This window comes from Anguilla anguilla, chromosome 18 (assembly GCF_013347855.1).
Source record: "Anguilla anguilla isolate fAngAng1 chromosome 18, fAngAng1.pri, whole genome shotgun sequence".
Taxonomy (NCBI): domain Eukaryota; kingdom Metazoa; phylum Chordata; class Actinopteri; order Anguilliformes; family Anguillidae; genus Anguilla; species Anguilla anguilla.
This window is the reverse complement of record NC_049218.1, coordinates 28,391,576-28,409,824: the sequence shown is the minus strand read 5'-3', so window position 1 is coordinate 28,409,824 and position 18,249 is coordinate 28,391,576. Positions and strand designations below refer to the sequence as shown.

The 18,249-nt window shown below is 47.8% G+C and overlaps 1 protein-coding gene across 9 annotated transcripts in view; it reads left to right on the top strand.

The window, feature by feature from the left end:
* LOC118217999 (regulating synaptic membrane exocytosis protein 1-like) overlaps positions 1-18,249 on the top strand; it is a 107,903-nt gene that overhangs the window by 24,468 nt on the left and 65,186 nt on the right. For 7 of the 9 annotated variants that reach the window (XM_035400287.1, XM_035400289.1, XM_035400286.1 and 4 more), the window contains exons 3-5: positions 9,326-9,539; positions 17,449-17,460; positions 17,997-18,017. In XM_035400287.1, coding sequence (XP_035256178.1) covers positions 9,326-9,539; positions 17,449-17,460; positions 17,997-18,017 — 247 coding nt within the window. The remainder of the gene's footprint in view (positions 1-9,325; positions 9,540-17,448; positions 17,461-17,996; positions 18,018-18,249) is intronic. The other 2 variants (XM_035400288.1, XM_035400290.1) reach the window with 2 other exon arrangements.

The following is an 18,249-nucleotide window of genomic DNA, read 5'->3' as shown; positions in this document are numbered from 1 at the left end:
AGAGCCTGCCATTAGTGTGGAGATTACACAGACAGGCTAGCCCACAGCCTTAGCCCGCCAGCCGGAAAGATCTGCCTTCAGGGCTTAGACTGAGCCTGCTGGCTGTGATCGAGTCCACTTTTAATAAAACCCACACTGCCTTACTGACGCAGGCGCTGCTAAGCTTTGGCTGGGTTTCCGTGGTGAATGTGATTATCAGTTAGGCACTGTGAAAGAGTCATAGAATGGAGGCAGGCTCCTCGGTCCTCAGTTCAGAATGACAGAGCTGGATCCCTGGGCTGTAGGCTGTTTGGGTGAGCGCGGGGTTAAAGCTGGGGAGGTGCGGCTCCATGGGGGGGAGTGGGGTGGAGTTAGTGCTGTGTGGCAACATTTGCTGAGAGAGAGAGGGGGAGAGTGGGAAGGAGAGAGAGAGAGGTATGTGTATGTATGTGAAAGAGTATGAGTGTGTATGTGAGAGAGAGGAGTGAGAGTGAGAGGAAGGGAAAGAGAAAATCCAAAGGAGAAAAAAAGAGCTGTAGTATTGAAGGAGGTGTACAAGTGGCTGAAGCAGCATCACACTTCCCATCTGCGAGGTGAGAGGGAGGTGAGAGGAGGTGTGGGGAGGTGAGAGGAGGTGAGAGGAAGTGTGTGGGAGGTGTGCGGGAGGTCAGAGGGAGGTGTGGGGAGGTGAGAGGGAGGTAAGAGGGAGGTAAGAGGAAGTGTGCGGGAGATGTGAGGAGGTGAGAGGGAGGTGTATGGGAGGTGAGAGGGAGGTGTGGGGAGGTGAGAGGAGGTGTGCGGGAGGTGAGAGGAAGTGTGCAGGAGGTGAGAGGGAGGTGTGCGGGCGTGGCCAGTGAAGCGAGAGGCAGAGCGGAGGCGAGAAGCGACTGTGCCAGAGAGAGCCAGTCTGCACTGCTGGGCCATATGGTGCTACACGCACACCTACTGCTACTGAGAGGCGAAGCCAAACACAGCTACTGCCCCCAGAGAGGAGGAGCCAAACACAGCTACTGCCCCCAGAGAGGAGGAGCCAAACACAGCTACTGCCCCCAGAGAGGAGGAGCCAAACACAACTCCACCCCTAGAGAGGAGGAGCCAAACACAGCTACTGCCCCCAGAGAGGAGGAGCCAAACACAGCTACTACCCCCAGAGAGGCGAAGCTAAACACAGCTCCACCCCTAAAGAGGAGGAGCCAAACACAGCTACTGCCCCCAGAGAGGAGGAGCCAAACACAGCTACTGCCCCCAGAGAGGAGGAGCCAAACACAGCTACTGCCCCCAGAGAGTAGGAGCCAAACACAGCTACTGTCCCCAGAGAGGAGGAGCCAAACACAGCTACTGCCCCCAGAGAGGAGGAGCCAAACACAGCTACTGCCCCCAGAGAGGAAAAGCCAAACACAACTCCACCCCTAGAGAGGAGGAGCCAAACACAGCACCACACCTAGAGAGGCGGAGCCCAACACAGCTACTACCCCCGGAGAGGAGGAGCCAAACACAGCTACTGCCCCCAGAGAGGAGGAGCCAAACACAGCTACTGTCCTCGGAGAGGAAAAGCCAAACACAGCACCACACCTAGAGAAGCAGAGCCAAACAGCTACTGTCCCCAGAGAGGAGGAGCCAAACAGAGCTACTGCCCCCAGAGAGGATGAGCCAAACACATCTGCACCACTAGAGAGGAGGAGCCAAACACAGCTACTGCCCCCAGAGAGGATGAGCCAAACACATCTGCACCCCTAGAGAGGAGGAGCCAAACACAGCTACTGCCCCCAGAGAGGAGGAGCCAAACACAGCTACCACCCCCAGAGAGGATGAGCCAAACACATCTGCACCCCTAGAGAGGAGGAGCCAAACACAGCTCCACCCCTAGAGAGGAGGAGCCAAACACAGCTCCACCCCTAAAGAGGAGGAGCCAAACACAGCTCCACCCCTAGAGAGGAGGAGCCAAACACAGCTCCACCCCTAAAGAGGAGGAGCCAAACACAGCTCCACCCCTAGAGAGGAGGAGCCAAACACAGCTCCACCCCTAAAGAGGAGGAGCCAAACACAGCTCCACCCCAGAAAGAGAGGAGGAGCCAAACACAGCTCCACCCCTAAAGAGGAGGAGCCAAACACAGCTCCACCCCTAGAGAGAGGAGGAGCCAAACACAGCTCCACCCCAGAGAGAGAGGAGGAGCCAAACACAGCTCCACCCCAGAGAGAGAGGAGGAGCCAAACACAGCGCTCCCAGGGACAGCCTCTTCATAGAGGGCCCTGGCCTGTCTGACTGGGGCTCATTCTGCACCCTGGCTGTCCTGCAGGGAGGAGGGGAAGGGTGCAGCACAGTGAGGGGCCGGGGGAGGGGCTACAGAGATAGGCCAGGGGAGGGGCTACAGACAGGGGCCAGGGGAGTGGCCGGGAAAGTAGAAGGGTAAGAGGCACTGCCTGAACGCTCTACTGACCCCAGGGCCAGGAGGAATAATGCTGAAGCTGTCTCACTGTGAGGTCTGAGCTGAAGCTAATAGCCCTATTGACCCCAGGAGGAATAATGCTGAAGCTGTCTCACTGTGAGGTCTGAGCGGAAGCTAATAGCCCTACTGACCCCAGGAGGAATAATGCTGAAGCTGTCTCACTGTGAGGTCTGAGCGGAAGCTAATAGCCCTACTGACCCCAGGAGGAATAATGCTGAAGCTGTCTCGCTGTGAGCTCTGAGCTGAAGCTAAGGGCAGTACACCACAGGAAGAGGGGCCTACTGTCTGCTGCCCCTTCCCATGTTTAGAGTGTCGCAGCTTCATACCCAAGTACACACAGCAGGACAGGCTGTGGTCTGGCTAGCATTCTGCTGAGGAGATAGAGCCTGTTTTGTTAAAGAGACTCCATATTTGTTGTCACTTTAGCATGTTATTTAAACACTTTATTGATTAATCGTTTTATTAACTGGTATTTGGCGTTACTTGGGAAGAGTTGGGGAGCAAAATTTTGCCTAATCAGTTTGAACGGTCTGAAAGCAGAAGACCAGACAGGTGGGGGGGATTTGGTTTCTCTGGGACTTCCGGAACAATCTATATTTTGTCATTGGTCCTCGAATGGCTACTGCCCCATGCGAAGCCTGCATAGCTGGAGCCATACATCTTAAAGTTGGCCTCATCCGAGACATTTCCATTTTGCTAATAACCAAACACCTCTTTGTCCCTTCAGTTTTCCATTCATTATATGATTTTAGTTTTAAGTCATTAATCATTTGCTTTTGGCTGCATTGTATAGTGCGCTTAATTTTTAAAATTGATGCAGAGCGATTATCTTGGCCATTTCATTCACACTTTTTTCCTGTGGTTTTATTGAATTAATTTCCATATGCTTTTGGAAATCAATTTGAAGGTGAGTCATGGACATCAGAAAGCTTAGTTGCCTGCATTTTATTCACAGACAGTGCAGGAAAGTTTAAGCACTTTTCCTGGGTGTACTTTAACCCTAACCCTAACCCTAACTGCAACAAGAGGATCTTGTTTCGGAAATAAAGGAAATAAAACACCAGCTCAACCTGAAATGTCAAGAGCACCAAACAGGTTCATAAGTGCAAACATGGGGCGAAGATTTCAAAAGGGAGATCTTTGGTGGCAAATTAGACTTGTTGGATTGGAACAATTTGCCAGATATGGCAGGTTAATGGGATTTTGCCGTGGATTTAGTTGAAGTAGCTAAAGTATCAAGTTTCTTGAACAAAGTGTTTGTCTACTGGCTGAAAAAAGTGATGATGATGATGATGATGATGGTGAATGTAAAAGAAAAAAGGTTCTGTGAGTTTTTCTGCTTTTGTACAGTAGCAGTAACCACATATAAATCCTGAGCTTTCTCTCCTCTTGGCAGTTAAAAAAAAAAACATCTTAGTTGTTTTTAAGCGGGTCAGGGTCTGCTCTTTCCTCACTTCCTGTTTTCCTGACTCTGTCTCCGTCAAAGTGGCATACAAATCAAATACAATTTTATTTAATATTTTCACTCCAGTATTAACCTGATTTATACTCACATCAGCCAGCTCAAAAATGGCCCTATCTTTCAGAATTGAAAAAAACAGCCATTTTCTAGAATGCTAGTTGTGAACTAAGCTTCCTGTAAAGCCTACTTCCTGTTTCATGCTCCCTCGACAACTTCCTGTCTCATCCTGCCCCCTGAATGACAAGGTTCTCTAAAACGTACATTTGCTGAGAGCTTCATGGCTCTTTTTTGTACTGGGGCTCTGTCTGTGTGAAATAAGTCTTAAACCCACTACAACAGTGCGAGAACAGCATTTTATTAAAGCGTATGTCATACACCTTACATACGGTGCTTCATGTATGTTGGAATGAAAAGTGCTGACACTTTAAACATCTTTTCCGGCAGAAGCGTCACAACATTTCAAGCAACCAAATGTACGTACGTGGGTACAAGTGAGTTTGCATCTGTGCTGATTTGTCCCTGTGTGTGGGCATCTGGTGAATGCAAGCCAGAAGAGGAGTGACTCCCTTTCCTGAGACCTCAGTTAGTGTCTTTCTTTAAGCCTGATCAGGTGCAAGCTCCAGCTGTCAGGATGGGAGGAGCCTGACTGTGGGTGGACTGAGGTGGACGAGCAGAGCGTTTGATGTGTGGGTCACAGAGCTAATCCCCTATATGGGTGAACCCAGCCTGCTTTACAGAGCCATGTAACCGCCGCGATATTGCAGTTCCACAAATAAGTATTACAGCATGAGTGCAATGCATATTATGAGGTCAGGCATTATGCAAATTACAATGTCAATGCAAATCAATGTGAATACAGCCTGTGGGAAAATCTGTTTCACAAAGATGCAGCAGTGCACTGAAGCTCTGTTCTAGCTGTGGGGAAAGATGGGTTTTTCCTGGTGGGATTCCTTTAACCGCTGTGATGTCATATTTGTCACACCGTGCGATTCGCGGCGCATGGTGCAAATCTCTGGTCCTGAGATTCCATTGGTTCTGCCGCTGTCCAGTCGTAATGTGTGTCAGCTCCACTCACGGTGTGGCACGCTTGCTTGCCCGTTCCAAAAACCCAAATTCATGACCTGGATCTAAAGAGTTCTGGCCTCCATGTGAGGATGGAAATTTCCGGTTTGCATTTTTTTTTGTGTTTTATTTATTTTTTCTGTTTTTGCTCATTAGGTCTTTCTCCTTGGGTTTCAGTGTTTTTGAAGGTTTGTGGATAGGGTCTTTGTGTTCTGTGATGCTGGTTAAGGCAGCACAGGAGCAGAGAGCTGCTCCTGTATGTGGTAGTGAGCTGTGAGCTGTCCAATCAGAACCTCAGATGCTCCTGTATCTGGTAGTGAGTCATCCAATCAGACCCTCAGATGCCCTTGTGTGTGGTAGTGAGTGATCCAATCAGAAGCTCAGATGCCCCTGTATGAGGCAGCAAGCTGTGGAATCGGAAGCCCAGATGCCCCTGTATGAGGCAGCAAGCTGTCCAATCAGCAGCTCAGGTGCCATGGACAGTGCTGATCACACTCAGGCCAGGAGGCAGTTGTGCCTGTGGCCTATTGTCAGTCAAGGCGGCTACTGCTGCTCGTTGTCTAGTCAGTGGGTTAAAGGCTGCTGTTGCTGCTCGTTGTCTAGTCAGTGGGTTAAAGGCTGCTGCTGCTGCTCCTTGTCTAGTCAGTAGGTTAAAGGCTGCTGCTGCTCGTTGTCTAGTCAGTAGGTTAAAGGCCGCTGCTGCTGCTCATTGTCTAGTCAGTGGGTTAAAGGCCGCTGCTGCTCATTGTCTAGTCAGTGGGTTAAAGGCGCTGCTGCTCATTGTCTAGTCAGTGGTTAAATAAAGGCAGCTGTTGCTGCTCGTTGTCTGGTCAGTGGGTTAAGGCTTCTGTTACTGCGTCCTAGCATACCCCTTACCCCTTCCCAGCGTTCCCCTCTCCCCTTCCCAGTGTACCCCTCTCCCCTTCCCAGCGTACCCCTCTCCCCTCTCTGATTTGTGCCTGCATTATGTCCCTGTATGACCCTACAGTATGTCCCTGTATTACCTTACAGTATGTCCCTGTATGTCCCTGTATGATCCTACAGTATTTCCCTGTATGTCCCTACATTATGTCCCTGTATGTCCCTGTATGTCCCTACAGTGTATCCCTGTATGGCCCTGTATGGCCCTGTATGTCCCTACATTATGTCCCTGTATGTCCCTACAGTATGTCCCTGTATGTCCCTACAGTGTATCCCTGTATGTCCCTGTATGGCCCTGTATGTCCCTACAGTATGTCCCTGTATGTCCCTACAGTATGTCCCTGTATGTCCCTACAGTATATCCCTGTATGTCCCTACAGTATGTCCCTGTATGTCCCTACAGTATGTCCCTGTATGTCCCTGTATGTCCCTGTATGGCCCTGTATGTCCCTACAGTATGTCCCTGTATGTCCCTGCACACTGAGGCCCAGCTGACCCCAATCAGGACCCCATCTCTGGAGATGACTTTGTGTGCAGAGCTCAGCCATGTGGCTGTGCTAATTAAGGCTGCTGCATGCCTTAATTATGAGACGTGCTACGCTAGCGTCGCCTTCCTTTGTGCGCACACCACTCTTTATTTACATTTCATAAAATGTGCAGGTCTGTTCCTGGTATAAAAAACAATGTGTGTGTGTGTGTGTGTCTGCGTGTGTTTGTGTGTGTTTGCGTGTGTGCATTTTGGGGGCTAAATAAAGTAAAGCTGTTTTGTGTGCAATCTTGTGTATCATATATTATTTTTTCTGATTTATGTGGGTATTCTGTTTTAATTGAGTGAATCTGCATATCCTTTTTCTTTTTTACATCCGGCAGGACTTCTTTGCCACATATGTCACTGTTACCACAGAAGAAGAGTTTATTTTAGAATTTGGTTCACAGCTACATATCATTTTAGCAAGTATATTCTGCTGTGATTTTTCACACAGTACATTTCTCAGTATTATCCGTGGGCATGTTGTAATGCACTTGGACACACTATTTATTGCGTTTGAATATTGAGGTGGTTACAATTACGTATTCAGAATATAGTTTCTCTTTTAGACCATGTTATCGGTTGTTTTTTTTTAATCATTGAATTCAGGAAATGCGTGGCTCCTGACCTTTGACCTTTGACCCTGGTAGCTCTGACATTTGCAGGAAAGGAGAGGCTTGCTCTGAGAGCAGCCCTGAGTCATGCCGGAATAGTGAAATATTCTCAGTTTTTAGCCGTTCAGCTGAGGAAGGCCGGTGTCTCCTCTTCACCAGTAGCAGACTGTGAGACTGAGTGTGTGATGTATAGTTCGTCCTTTCAGCTCTCTCATCTCACAGTCTTCCCTGCCTGAGCTCTCTTCATCTTCACCAACTGCTCTGAGAAGAAGCGCCCACCATGCTAGATGAAGCTTCATAGTTCTCACCCTGGTCCGACCCTTCGTTAATTAGCATTGAGTGTCTTGTGGTATTTGGCCCCCGAACAGAATTATGATTTGTGTCTGTTCTACTAAGCAAATTTCATCTTCTCTCCGGTGTGGAGACTTGGCTCATTACTATATAGGGCAAAAACTGCCCCATTACTGTACAGAGCAAGAACTGCTCCTTTACTGTACAGAGCAAGAACTGCCTCATTACTGTACAGAGCAAGAACTGCCTCATTACTATACAAGGCAAGAACTGCCCCATTGCTGTACAGAGCAAGAACTACTCATTACTGTACAGAGCAAGAACTGCCTCATTACTATACAAGGCAAGAACTGCCCCATTGCTGTACAGAGCAAGAACTGCTCATTACTGTACAGAGCAAGAACTGCCCCATTGCTGTACAGAGCAAGAACTGCCTCATTACTATACAAGGCAAGAACTGCCCCATTACTGTACAGAGCAAGAACTGCCTCATTACTATACAAGGCAAGAACTGCCCCATTGCTGTACAGAGCAAGAACTGCCCCATTGCTGTACAGAGCAAGAACTGCCCCATTACTGTACAGGGTCTCAAAATGCCTCTCTTCAGACACACAGGAGAGGGCATTTTCACTCTGTTAAATGTGAATATAAATCCTTTAAGGCAGAGATGGCAGATATATCCATGATTGGGTTAGGGTGAGGGTTAGGATGAGGGTGATGTTTAGGGTGAGGGTGAGGGTTATAGTGAGGATGAGGGTTAGTGTTAGAGTGAGAGTTAGGATGAGGGTGAGGTTTAGGGTAAGGATTAGTGGTAGACTGAGGGTGAGGCTGAGGTTTAGGGTGAGGGTGAGGGTGAGGGTGAGGGTTAGTGTTAGAGTGAGGGTGAGGTTTAGGGTGAGGGTTAGTGGCTGTTGGCGGAGAGGGAGGAGGTGACACAGCCTTGTGGGAGTGGCCAAACTGCTCCAGGCTGAGTTTCACACTCACAGACACCTGGACTCAAGCTGAGCTGAGTGCTGAGTACTGAACACTGCGCACTGAGCACTGAGCCCTGAACACTGAGCCCTGAACATTGAGTACTGAGCACTGAGCACTGAGCCCTGAACACTCTACACTGAGTACTGTGCACTGAGCCCTGAACACTGAGTACTAAGCACTGTGCACTAAGCACTGCATACTGAGCACTGAGTACTGAGCACTGCGCACGGAGCCCTGAACATTGAGTACTGAGCACTGAGCACTGTGCACTGAGCCCTGAACACTGAGTACTGAGCACTGAGCACTGTGCACTGAGCCCTGAACACTGAGTACTGAGCACTGTATACTGCGCACTGAGCCCTGAACACTCTGCACTGAGTACTGTGCACTGAGCCCTGAACACTGAGTACTAAGCACTGTGCACTAAGCACTGCACACTGAGCACTGAGTACTGAGCACTGCGCACTGAGCCCTGAACACTGAGTACTGAGCACTGAGCACTGTGCACTGAGCCCTGAACACTGAGTACTAAGCACTGTGCACTAAGCACTGCACACTGAGCACTGAGTACCGAGCACTGCGCACTGAGCCCTGAACATTGAGTACTGAGCACTGAGCACTGTGCAATGAGAGCTGTGCACTGAGCGCTGAACACTGTGCACTGAGCACTGAGTACTGAGCACTGAATACTGAGTACTGAGCACTGAGCACTGAGCACTAAGCAGGGCTGCTACTCCACTTCACTTTCATGCACTGTGCTCTGTAAGTAATGCTGTTACCAGGCAGTCAGGTAAATGAGATGCTGGCTGGTGGGCCTGAGGTGTAAAATAAGGCCTGGGTGTGTCGCCCGGCTGTGGGGACAGGCTGCATATCATCTTGTGAGACCTGCTGACTGTGATAGATGTGACAGGTTAGACAGACATTACAGCTCGGGCCCGTATGTAAAGTAACGGTATCGGCGGATTTGACAAATGCTCATCTCTTACGAGGCTTATGGTGACTTACAGCCTCCCCCCCCTCCCCCTCCTCCCCTCTGTGCCACCAGCCGGCTGCACCAGCAGTTTGAGAGCTACAAGGATCAGGTGCGGCGGATCGGCGAAGACACGCGGCGTCCACCGGGCCAGCAGAAGGACGACGCCCCCACCTGCGGGATCTGCCACAAGACCAAGTTCGCCGACGGCTGCGGGCACCTCTGCTCCTACTGCCAGACCAAGTTCTGTGCCCGCTGTGGTGGGCGTGTCTCTCTGCGCGCCAACAACGTGAGGCCCACACACCCTCCTCTCTGCGCTTGCGCGCAAACGCAATATAACACTGCAATATATCACTACAACACATCACTGCAATATATCACTACAACACATCACTGCAATATATCACTGCAACGCACCACTGCAATATTCCACTGCAGTACACCACAGCAACACATCACTGCACCATATTTCTGCAATATATCACTGCAATATAACACTGCAACACATCACTGCACCATATTTCTGCAATATATCACTGCAATATAACACTGCAACACATCGCTGCGATATATCACTGCAACATATCACAGCAATATATCACTGCAACGCATCACTGCAATATATCACTGCAATATGCCACAGCAACACATCACTGCAATATATCACTGCAATATATTCTAAATGATATTGTCTGGATTGGAGTTAATATCAATTCAATTCAGCCAATTCAGGAAATCAATTGAAATTCAATTCAATTCATTGCAAAATGCCCCATTTTAAATTTGTGAATTGAATTTCAATAAAAAAAAATTTCAGCTGACTAAATTAAAATGTAATTGGTTCAAACCCCGGATAATATATTTCACAGTAGTATAACAGTATATACGGTTGGTCATTCTAAATTTCAAAGAAAAGGGGGAAAGCATAACAAGATTTTATTTTCATTCTCATGTTTGTTAAGCATATGCATGTCAATCTGTCTGTTATCCTACTTTTCTCAGTTTTAATAAAACTGTCCGTTAGGTAATAGGCTCTATTTCTAATTCACCATCCCCATTTGCGTTGTCATTTAAACAGAATATTAGGAAAAGTAGAAACCTTTAAAAAAAAGATAAATAAACATCAACTGAATACATTTCTAACTGAAGTATAATTTGCAGTCAAATGGTGGTTATATTTCAAAATATATATTCAGTAATATATATATATATATATATATATGCCATAATGTTTGGCACAATGATTTGGCTTTGTACTCCATAATTTAGATTTGTAATCAAACAATTTACATATGGTTAAAGTTCACACTCTCAGCTTTTATTTAAGGCTCTTTAATACCTTTTGTTTTCACCATGTAGAAATAACAGTGCTTATCATACATACCCCCATTTCACGGTGTTATAATGTTTGGGACAAATAACTTCACCAGTGTTTCTGATTAGTCAGGTGCTTCCTCAGTGTGGGTATAAAAGAGCTTTCAGTATCTAGTCTTGATTCTAGGCTTCTGATTGCCTTTGGAGTCAGTTATTGGCGTTTCTCAACATAAGGACCAGAGTTGTGCTAATGAACATCTAGTAAGCCAGTATGAGTCTGAGAAATATGAAAAACAGTCAGCGACATAGGCTAATCAACTGCTTGGAATATCATTAAGAAGAAATAGAGCACTGGTGAGCTCAGTAATGTCGCATGTGATTAAATCTGCACAATCACATGTGCAAAAAATGTGTTGTCGTGCCAAACATCATGGAGCTCTTTATATATATATATATACAATTTTAATTGAACTCTGCTCGTGTGTGTTCCTGACTTGGGCCTGACAGTGTGTAGTGCTTGATGTGTCTTGTGATGTGTGTGCTGCTGTCTGCACTGATAGGCTGTTTTTATAGTGATTGTGTAATTGCCTATTTTACATCACTAATCATAGTAAATTGGTCGTTAGCTTCATGCTGACTGCTGCTGCAATGAAGGAGCGCTGCTCCTGCTAGGGCTGCATCCGGCTCCTCAGTACAGCAGACCCTCATTATGCCTGTCCCTGCACAGTGTTCAGCTCAGTGTTCAGCGCCATAGGGCCACTCAGTCCCTGCACAGTGTTCAGCACAATGTTCAGCTCAGTAGGGCCATTCAGTCCCTGCACAGTGTTCAGCACAATGTTCAGCTCAGTTGGGACATTCAGTCCCTGCACAGTGTTCAGCACAATGTTCAGCTCAGTAGGGCCATTCAGTCCCTGCACAGTGTTCAGCACAATGTTCAGCTCAGTAGGGCCATTCAGTCCCTGCACAGTGTTCAGCTCAGTGTTCAGCGCCATAGGGCCACTCAGTCCCTGCACAGTGTTCAGCACAATGTTCAGCTCAGTAGGGCCGCTCAGTCCCTGCACAGTGTTCAGCACAATGTTCAGCTCAGTAGGGCCACTCAGTCAGTACACAGTGTTCAGCACAGTGTTCAGCTCCGTAGGGCCACTCAGTCCCTGCACAGTGTTCAGCACAATGTTCAGCTCAGTAGGGCCATTCAGTCCCTGCACAGTGTTCAGCTCAGTGTTCAGCTCAGTTGGGACATTCAGTCCCTGCACAGTGTTCAGCTCAGTGTTCAGCTCAGTAGGGCCACTCAGTCCCTGCACAGTGTTCAGCACAATGTTCAGCTCAGTTGGGACATTCAGTCCCTGCACAGTGTTCAGCACAATGTTCAGCTCAGTAGGGCCATTCAGTCCCTGCACAGTGTTCAGCACAATGTTCAGCTCAGTAGGGCCATTCAGTCCCTGCACAGTGTTCAGCTCAGTGTTCAGCGCCATAGGGCCACTCAGTCCCTGCACAGTGTTCAGCACAATGTTCAGCTCAGTAGGGCCACTCAGTCCCTGCACAGTGTTCAGCACAATGTTCAGCTCAGTAGGGCCACTCAGTCAGTACACAGTGTTCAGCACAGTGTTCAGCTCCGTAGGGCCACTCAGTCCCTGCACAGTGTTCAGCACAATGTTCAGCTCAGTAGGGCCATTCAGTCCCTGCACAGTGTTCAGCTCAGTGTTCAGCTCAGTTGGGACATTCAGTCCCTGCACAGTGTTCAGCTCAGTGTTCAGCTCAGTAGGGCCACTCAGTCCCTGCACAGTGTTCAGCACAATGTTCAGCTCAGTTGGGACATTCAGTCCCTGCACAGTGTTCAGCACAATGTTCAGCTCAGTAGGGCCATTCAGTCCCTGCACAGTGTTCAGCACAATGTTCAGCTCAGTAGGGCCATTCAGTCTTTGCACAGTGTTCAGCTCAGTGTTCAGCGCCATAGGGCCACTCAGTCCCTGCACAGTGTTCAGCACAATGTTCAGCTCAGTAGGGCCACTCAGTCCCTGCACAGTGTTCAGCACAATGTTCAGCTCAGTAGGGCCACTCAGTCAGTACACAGTGTTCAGCACAGTGTTCAGCTCCGTAGGGCCACTCAGTCCCTGCACAGTGTTCAGCACAATGTTCAGCTCAGTAGGGCCATTCAGTCCCTGCACAGTGTTCAGCTCAGTTGGGACATTCAGTCCCTGCACAGTGTTCAGCTCAGTGTTCAGCTCAGTAGGGCCACTCAGTCAGTACACAGTGTCCAGCACAGTGTTCAGCTCAGTAGGGCCATTCAGTCCCTGCACAGTGTTCAGCTCCGTAGGGCCACTCAGTCCCTGCACAGTGTTCAGCTCAGTGTTCAGCTCAGTTGGGACATTCAGTCCCTGCACAGTGTTCAGCTCAGTAGGGACATTCAGTCCGTACACAGTGTTCAGCTCAGTAGGGCCACTCAGTCCGTACACAGTGTTCAGCTCAGTAGGGACATTCAGTCCCTGCACAGTGTTCAGCTCAGTAGGGACATTCAGTCCGTACACAGTGTTCAGCTCAGTAGGGCCACTCAGTCCGTACACAGTGTTCAGCTCAGTAGGGACATTCAGTCCCTGCACAGTGTTCAGCACAGTGTTCAGCTCAGTAGGGCCACTCAGTCCGTACACAGTGTTCAGCTCAGTAGGGCCATAACATCACAGTGCCAGCAATGCAAACTAGATGTGATAATTATAGAGAATAATGTTTGCTGGAGATATGCATTATTATTATTGTTATTATTATTATTATTATTATTATTATTATGTTTTTTTATATTTGAGCTTTTTAGCCTTTTATATTTATGTTGTTTTTCATAATGTCAAACATTGTACTGTGGAAAAAAGGAAGATGTTTAAATGAGTTTCTTCAGGTAAGAGAAAAGGAAGGCTTGGATGATGCAGAACAGTGTCCCTGGTTTGAGGAGCCTACAGGTGCAAACTGTGTTTGGGCGGAGAATCTTACAGACATAACCTGTGAAATAAATATGCCTTGTCTGGGTATGGTACACTGTAATTTGATTGAATGCACACATTTTGGGTGCTTGAATTTTCTGTTAATGGGCCTTGTACTGGTGAACCCTAATAAGACTGTTAAAGAAAAGGGAGATGCTTCTGTTCTTGTTTGTTGAGTGTGGAAATGTCACAGACTAGCTAGGCTAGCTAGCTGGCTAACCGGCGTGATAATAAAACTTGGCCAAAATGTACACTACGGAACATTTGTTTGAGTGCTTTCCTTTTGACGGATGCAATATTCCTTTCATTCCCTCAATTGAAAGCCATTCGATAGATTTGTTGGATGAGACTTTAAGTCAAAACTCTGAACACTGGGCTTATTTTCTGATTTAAAATGTTGCCTTCCCTCTTGCAATTCCTTAAGCCAAATGTTAACCATGTCTTGGCTGTGCTGTTTCTCTCTGTGAATAAGAGTGGTCCTGTAGCGTTGAGGGGATATTTTACTGGCAGATAGCTAGTGCTATGCTAGAGGCAGCGAGGCAGAGGCTAGAGCAGGCTGAGCTTTGGCCTGGTGCTGTTAGGCAGAGGCTAGTGCCCCTGCGAGCACAGAGCAGAGCTGTTAGCGGGGGCAGAGGCTAGTGCCCCTGCGAGCACAGAGCAGAGCTGTTAGCGGGGGCAGAGGCTAGTGCCCCTGCGAGCACAGAGCAGAGCTGTTAGCGGGGGCAGAGGCTAGTGCCCCTGCGAGCACAGAGCAGAGCTGTTAGCGGGGGCAGAGGCTAGTGCCCCTGCGAGCACAGAGCAGAGCTGTTAGCGGGGGCAGAGGCTAGTGCCCCTGCGAGCACAGAGCAGAGCTGTTAGCGGGGGCAGAGGCTAGTGCCCCTGCGAGCACAGAGCAGAGCTGTTAGCGGAGGTGCTGAGGATGATGTAATAGCGGTGGGGCAGTTAGGGTGGAGGGGTGACAGCACCGCTGAGAGCTGAGAGGTTAATGAGGCATTAGAGAGGACATGACTGCGCGGGCATCCGGGGGGGTCCGCCACATCGCCACCTGGGGGGTCGTGGCTGGAGTGGAGTCACAGCAGGGCTGGGGTGTGTGTGTGTGCGTGTGAAGGGGGGGGGAGGAGGGGGGGGGGGCTACAGGAGAACACCTCAAATAGCGAGAGAGCTCCATCCTCTGGAGCTCAATATTTAATGATTGCCTCCCTTGGAGGCAGCTTCCTCGGAACGTGGGGGAGGGGGCTAATGATCGTTTGTTCATAACGAGCCCTGGTAAATGAGTCAACAGAACGGCTGGCCTTGAAGTGTGGATTAGGGAAAGGTGGACGTGCTTGTTGGGGGCCAATAACGAAGACAACACGAGACTTATTAACTGGAGGTGCGGTTGCTAACACGCGCAACTTGCTTTGTGTGAAGTATCGACATTAACGTTTTTTTTTTGGTTTAGAATTAGTGAAACGCGTTCGGTAGAAGAAAACGGAAATACTGTGCTCGTAAGGAACACGCCCCATCCCGTTCGCGCGATGCGACTCTGCTCGAGTGTAATGAACGCGCGCAGCCCCTCCTGCTGTCCTGGGCACGCTGGCGCACGCTGGCACACACTGCTGAAGTTCCGCTCTGCCCAGCAGCGCGCGCCGCAGGTGAGGGGGGACGCGAGGGCGACAGATCGGTTCTGTAAGGAAACCATGCTGCTACCGCGCAATCTGTGCAGATCTCAGCCTGCGTGCACACGCCAGCCACAAGCTGCCGGAGATGCTAAAATAACCAACGCCAAAGCGCGCTATTTTTCAGCGAATACATACGTGAACTAAAGCAATTTCAGCGCAGCGGTTTTAACATTTGATTTATTTATTGCAGTTAGCACTTTCCATTGCTGTTCTCCACATTGTACCCGGTGCTTTTGGATAGGCCCAGGCGTATTTATTGTTCGCTTTTATTTTTTTATTTGAGCACGTGATGTCGCATGAAAAAACACCCTGAGAGGAGAAAATGGAGTTTTCCTTCAAAATGACAAGAGAAATTCAAAAATAACAAGAACTCAGAGTGTGACCAACAGGCAGTTTGACATGTTAGTGCTGCACTCGCGCTACACGAAGATTAGCTCATGAATGATGACTGTGCCAGAAGGTAAAAGGAAACAGGAAATACAAACTCCAGTGTGGAAATGTACACAGATAATACTGCTGACTATACAGCTTCTGAACTACTGTTATTAATCAGGGTTTCTTTTCTTTTGCTACTATAGCAACAATGTCACCTATGAATAAAACATGTACGATAAAACAGGCAGGTAACTGGACGTTTACATGCTGTAGATGACTTGTTTCTGCCTTTTGGTGTTTAGTTATCTGCCCCACCACTAAAATGAGCATGCTGGCATTCTTTAAAATCTTCATGGCCGCAGTGTATGTATGGTAGAACCCTGTGACTCACATTAAGTGACTGCATTATTGCTTATGAATCAGGGCACCTGTTCACAGAGAAAATAACACAGTGACAGCAAGGTAACAGTGAACTAACAACTTTATTTGGGTACTTGAACACATCCATTATACTCTTCTTCTTCTTCTTCGTCTTCTTCAGTGCTCAGCTTCATAAGCTCATCATCTGTTTGTTTTTCTCTTGCCAAAAGCACATGGAGTTTTGCCATTATCCCCAAACACGTTTTGTGTTCTCTCCTGTGTCACCAGTAGTTTTACTGCTTTCATAAAATGGAAAAATATTTAGCCGTGTGATTTTACAGCCTTTAGCTCTGAGGTTTGAACAGAGGGGAATGAACTAGCAAGCAGCTTGGAGAGGCTGGCAGCTTCATATCAGTGACAGGTCTGAATGAAGATGATTTTTACTTCACTTTATTTACTGTCTCCTTACAAGTGTGATAGTGGGGGGCTGTGTGGTCTGTTCTGTGAAGGCACTGACTCAGTGCATGGATAAGACCCCACACTGTGGGGATAGAAATACTGTGTGGTCTGTTCTGTGAAGGCACTGGCTCAGTGCATGGATAGACCCCACACATACGTATGGGCACATGGACACACAAACACACACACAGTTACCTGCCAATAACAAATACCAGAACTAGCAGGCACCTGCATTGTTTTTTACATGAATGTTTTAGAATAATTTTGTAATATTCTCACTACTATGTACCATCTCCAGTTATCCCTCAGGCCTTGTGAAGGGAGAATATGAAACATTAATTAGCACACAATAATCCATATGAACCTATTAATTCATGAATCCATTAATTGCTAGTTAGATGAGTGGGAATATGAATGCTATTATGGGGACTGGCTGTTGTGAAGCTGCAGTCCACAATACTGTCGTGCAGGTGGTATAATGGCAAAAGATGTGCCACTGAACTGGGATAGTGATCATTTCCCTTTAAACAGCTTTTTGAATCAGTTTGTCGGTTGAGGAAGTGGAAGTGCTTCTTTTACCACTTTAAGTGTATTTTCAGAGCTGACACAGGACTTGCTGTGTATGGAGGTTTTGGTCCTCAGGCATGTCCCACCCATGAACAGTAGTTTTCTGCATGCTGGCGCTCTGTTCGTGGCTGTTATTGCTGACAGAGCATTCTCCCTGAGTCCGTTCTCCCGGCCACCACCATCGCTGATGTTTCTCATCTGAAATGGGCAAATATACTCTAAAATTAATTTTATTACAAGATGTAAAATGCTTCCCAAAAATAGGTTATTTTATCTATAAAAGGGCAATTTATTTGAAATATTTGCATGTGTAGAGTTTGTATGGGTTTCTAGCCTCTCTTCACCTCCCGTCTGTTTCTGGCAAGGTCTTGTGTAAATTAACTATTTTCTCTCTCCCTCTCTTTTCACTCTCTTCTTGCTCTTTCTTCTCTTTCTTTATGCCCTCACACCGTGTTTCTCACGCGTCACTGCCACTGGGACTGCGTAACACAAGGACGACAAAGTGGTTAGCACCTTTTCTACTTAACGCTAAATGCCAACTGTAATGCTGTGATTCAAAACACATGATCCTGGTTAATATTTACTGAATCAATATGTATTTTAGCCACATGTCCATTGTATGTGTATGTTTGCCTATTAGTCCGTCTCTCTCTCTCTCTCTATTACATAACATAACTTAACATAATGACGAGAACAGGCTATTCAGCCCAACAATGCTCGCCACTTTCCTGACTAAATTAGTGCTCTGGTTGCCTACGGACTAGATAGTATCTAACACTGTATCAAGTCTAGTCTTGAAAATCCCCAGAGTTTCTGCCTGTACTGTGTGACCAGGCAGGCTGTTCCACACATTGACTGCTCTCTGCATGGAATAGCCTGCCAAGTATATAAATGATACAGATATATAAATCCTTTTCAGAATGTCTCAAAAGCAATTAGCTTTAGCATTTAAGTGTTACGCTGGTCACTGTTTTCCTTTGGGGTAAGTAATGGCAGAACTCTGGCTCCAACTTGTGTCTGTATGTCTGTCCCTTTGTAAAGTGTCGCATACTGAAGGACAGGGTAAGACTCACTCAGCATGACCTGCATGCCAAACCTGGGTCTGCACTCCCTTCATAAGCTGTGTGGTTGTCAGGGAGACACGTTATGAGCCTGGATGCTCCAGCACCCACCTGCTGACTCTCAGACGCACTGCATGCTGGGCGATGATGCCCGAGCTGCCCGTTGGCTGAGGATCTTGGGAAGTGTAGTTGGAGATGCTCGGGCAGTGTGTAGAGCAACCGCACATGGCTGC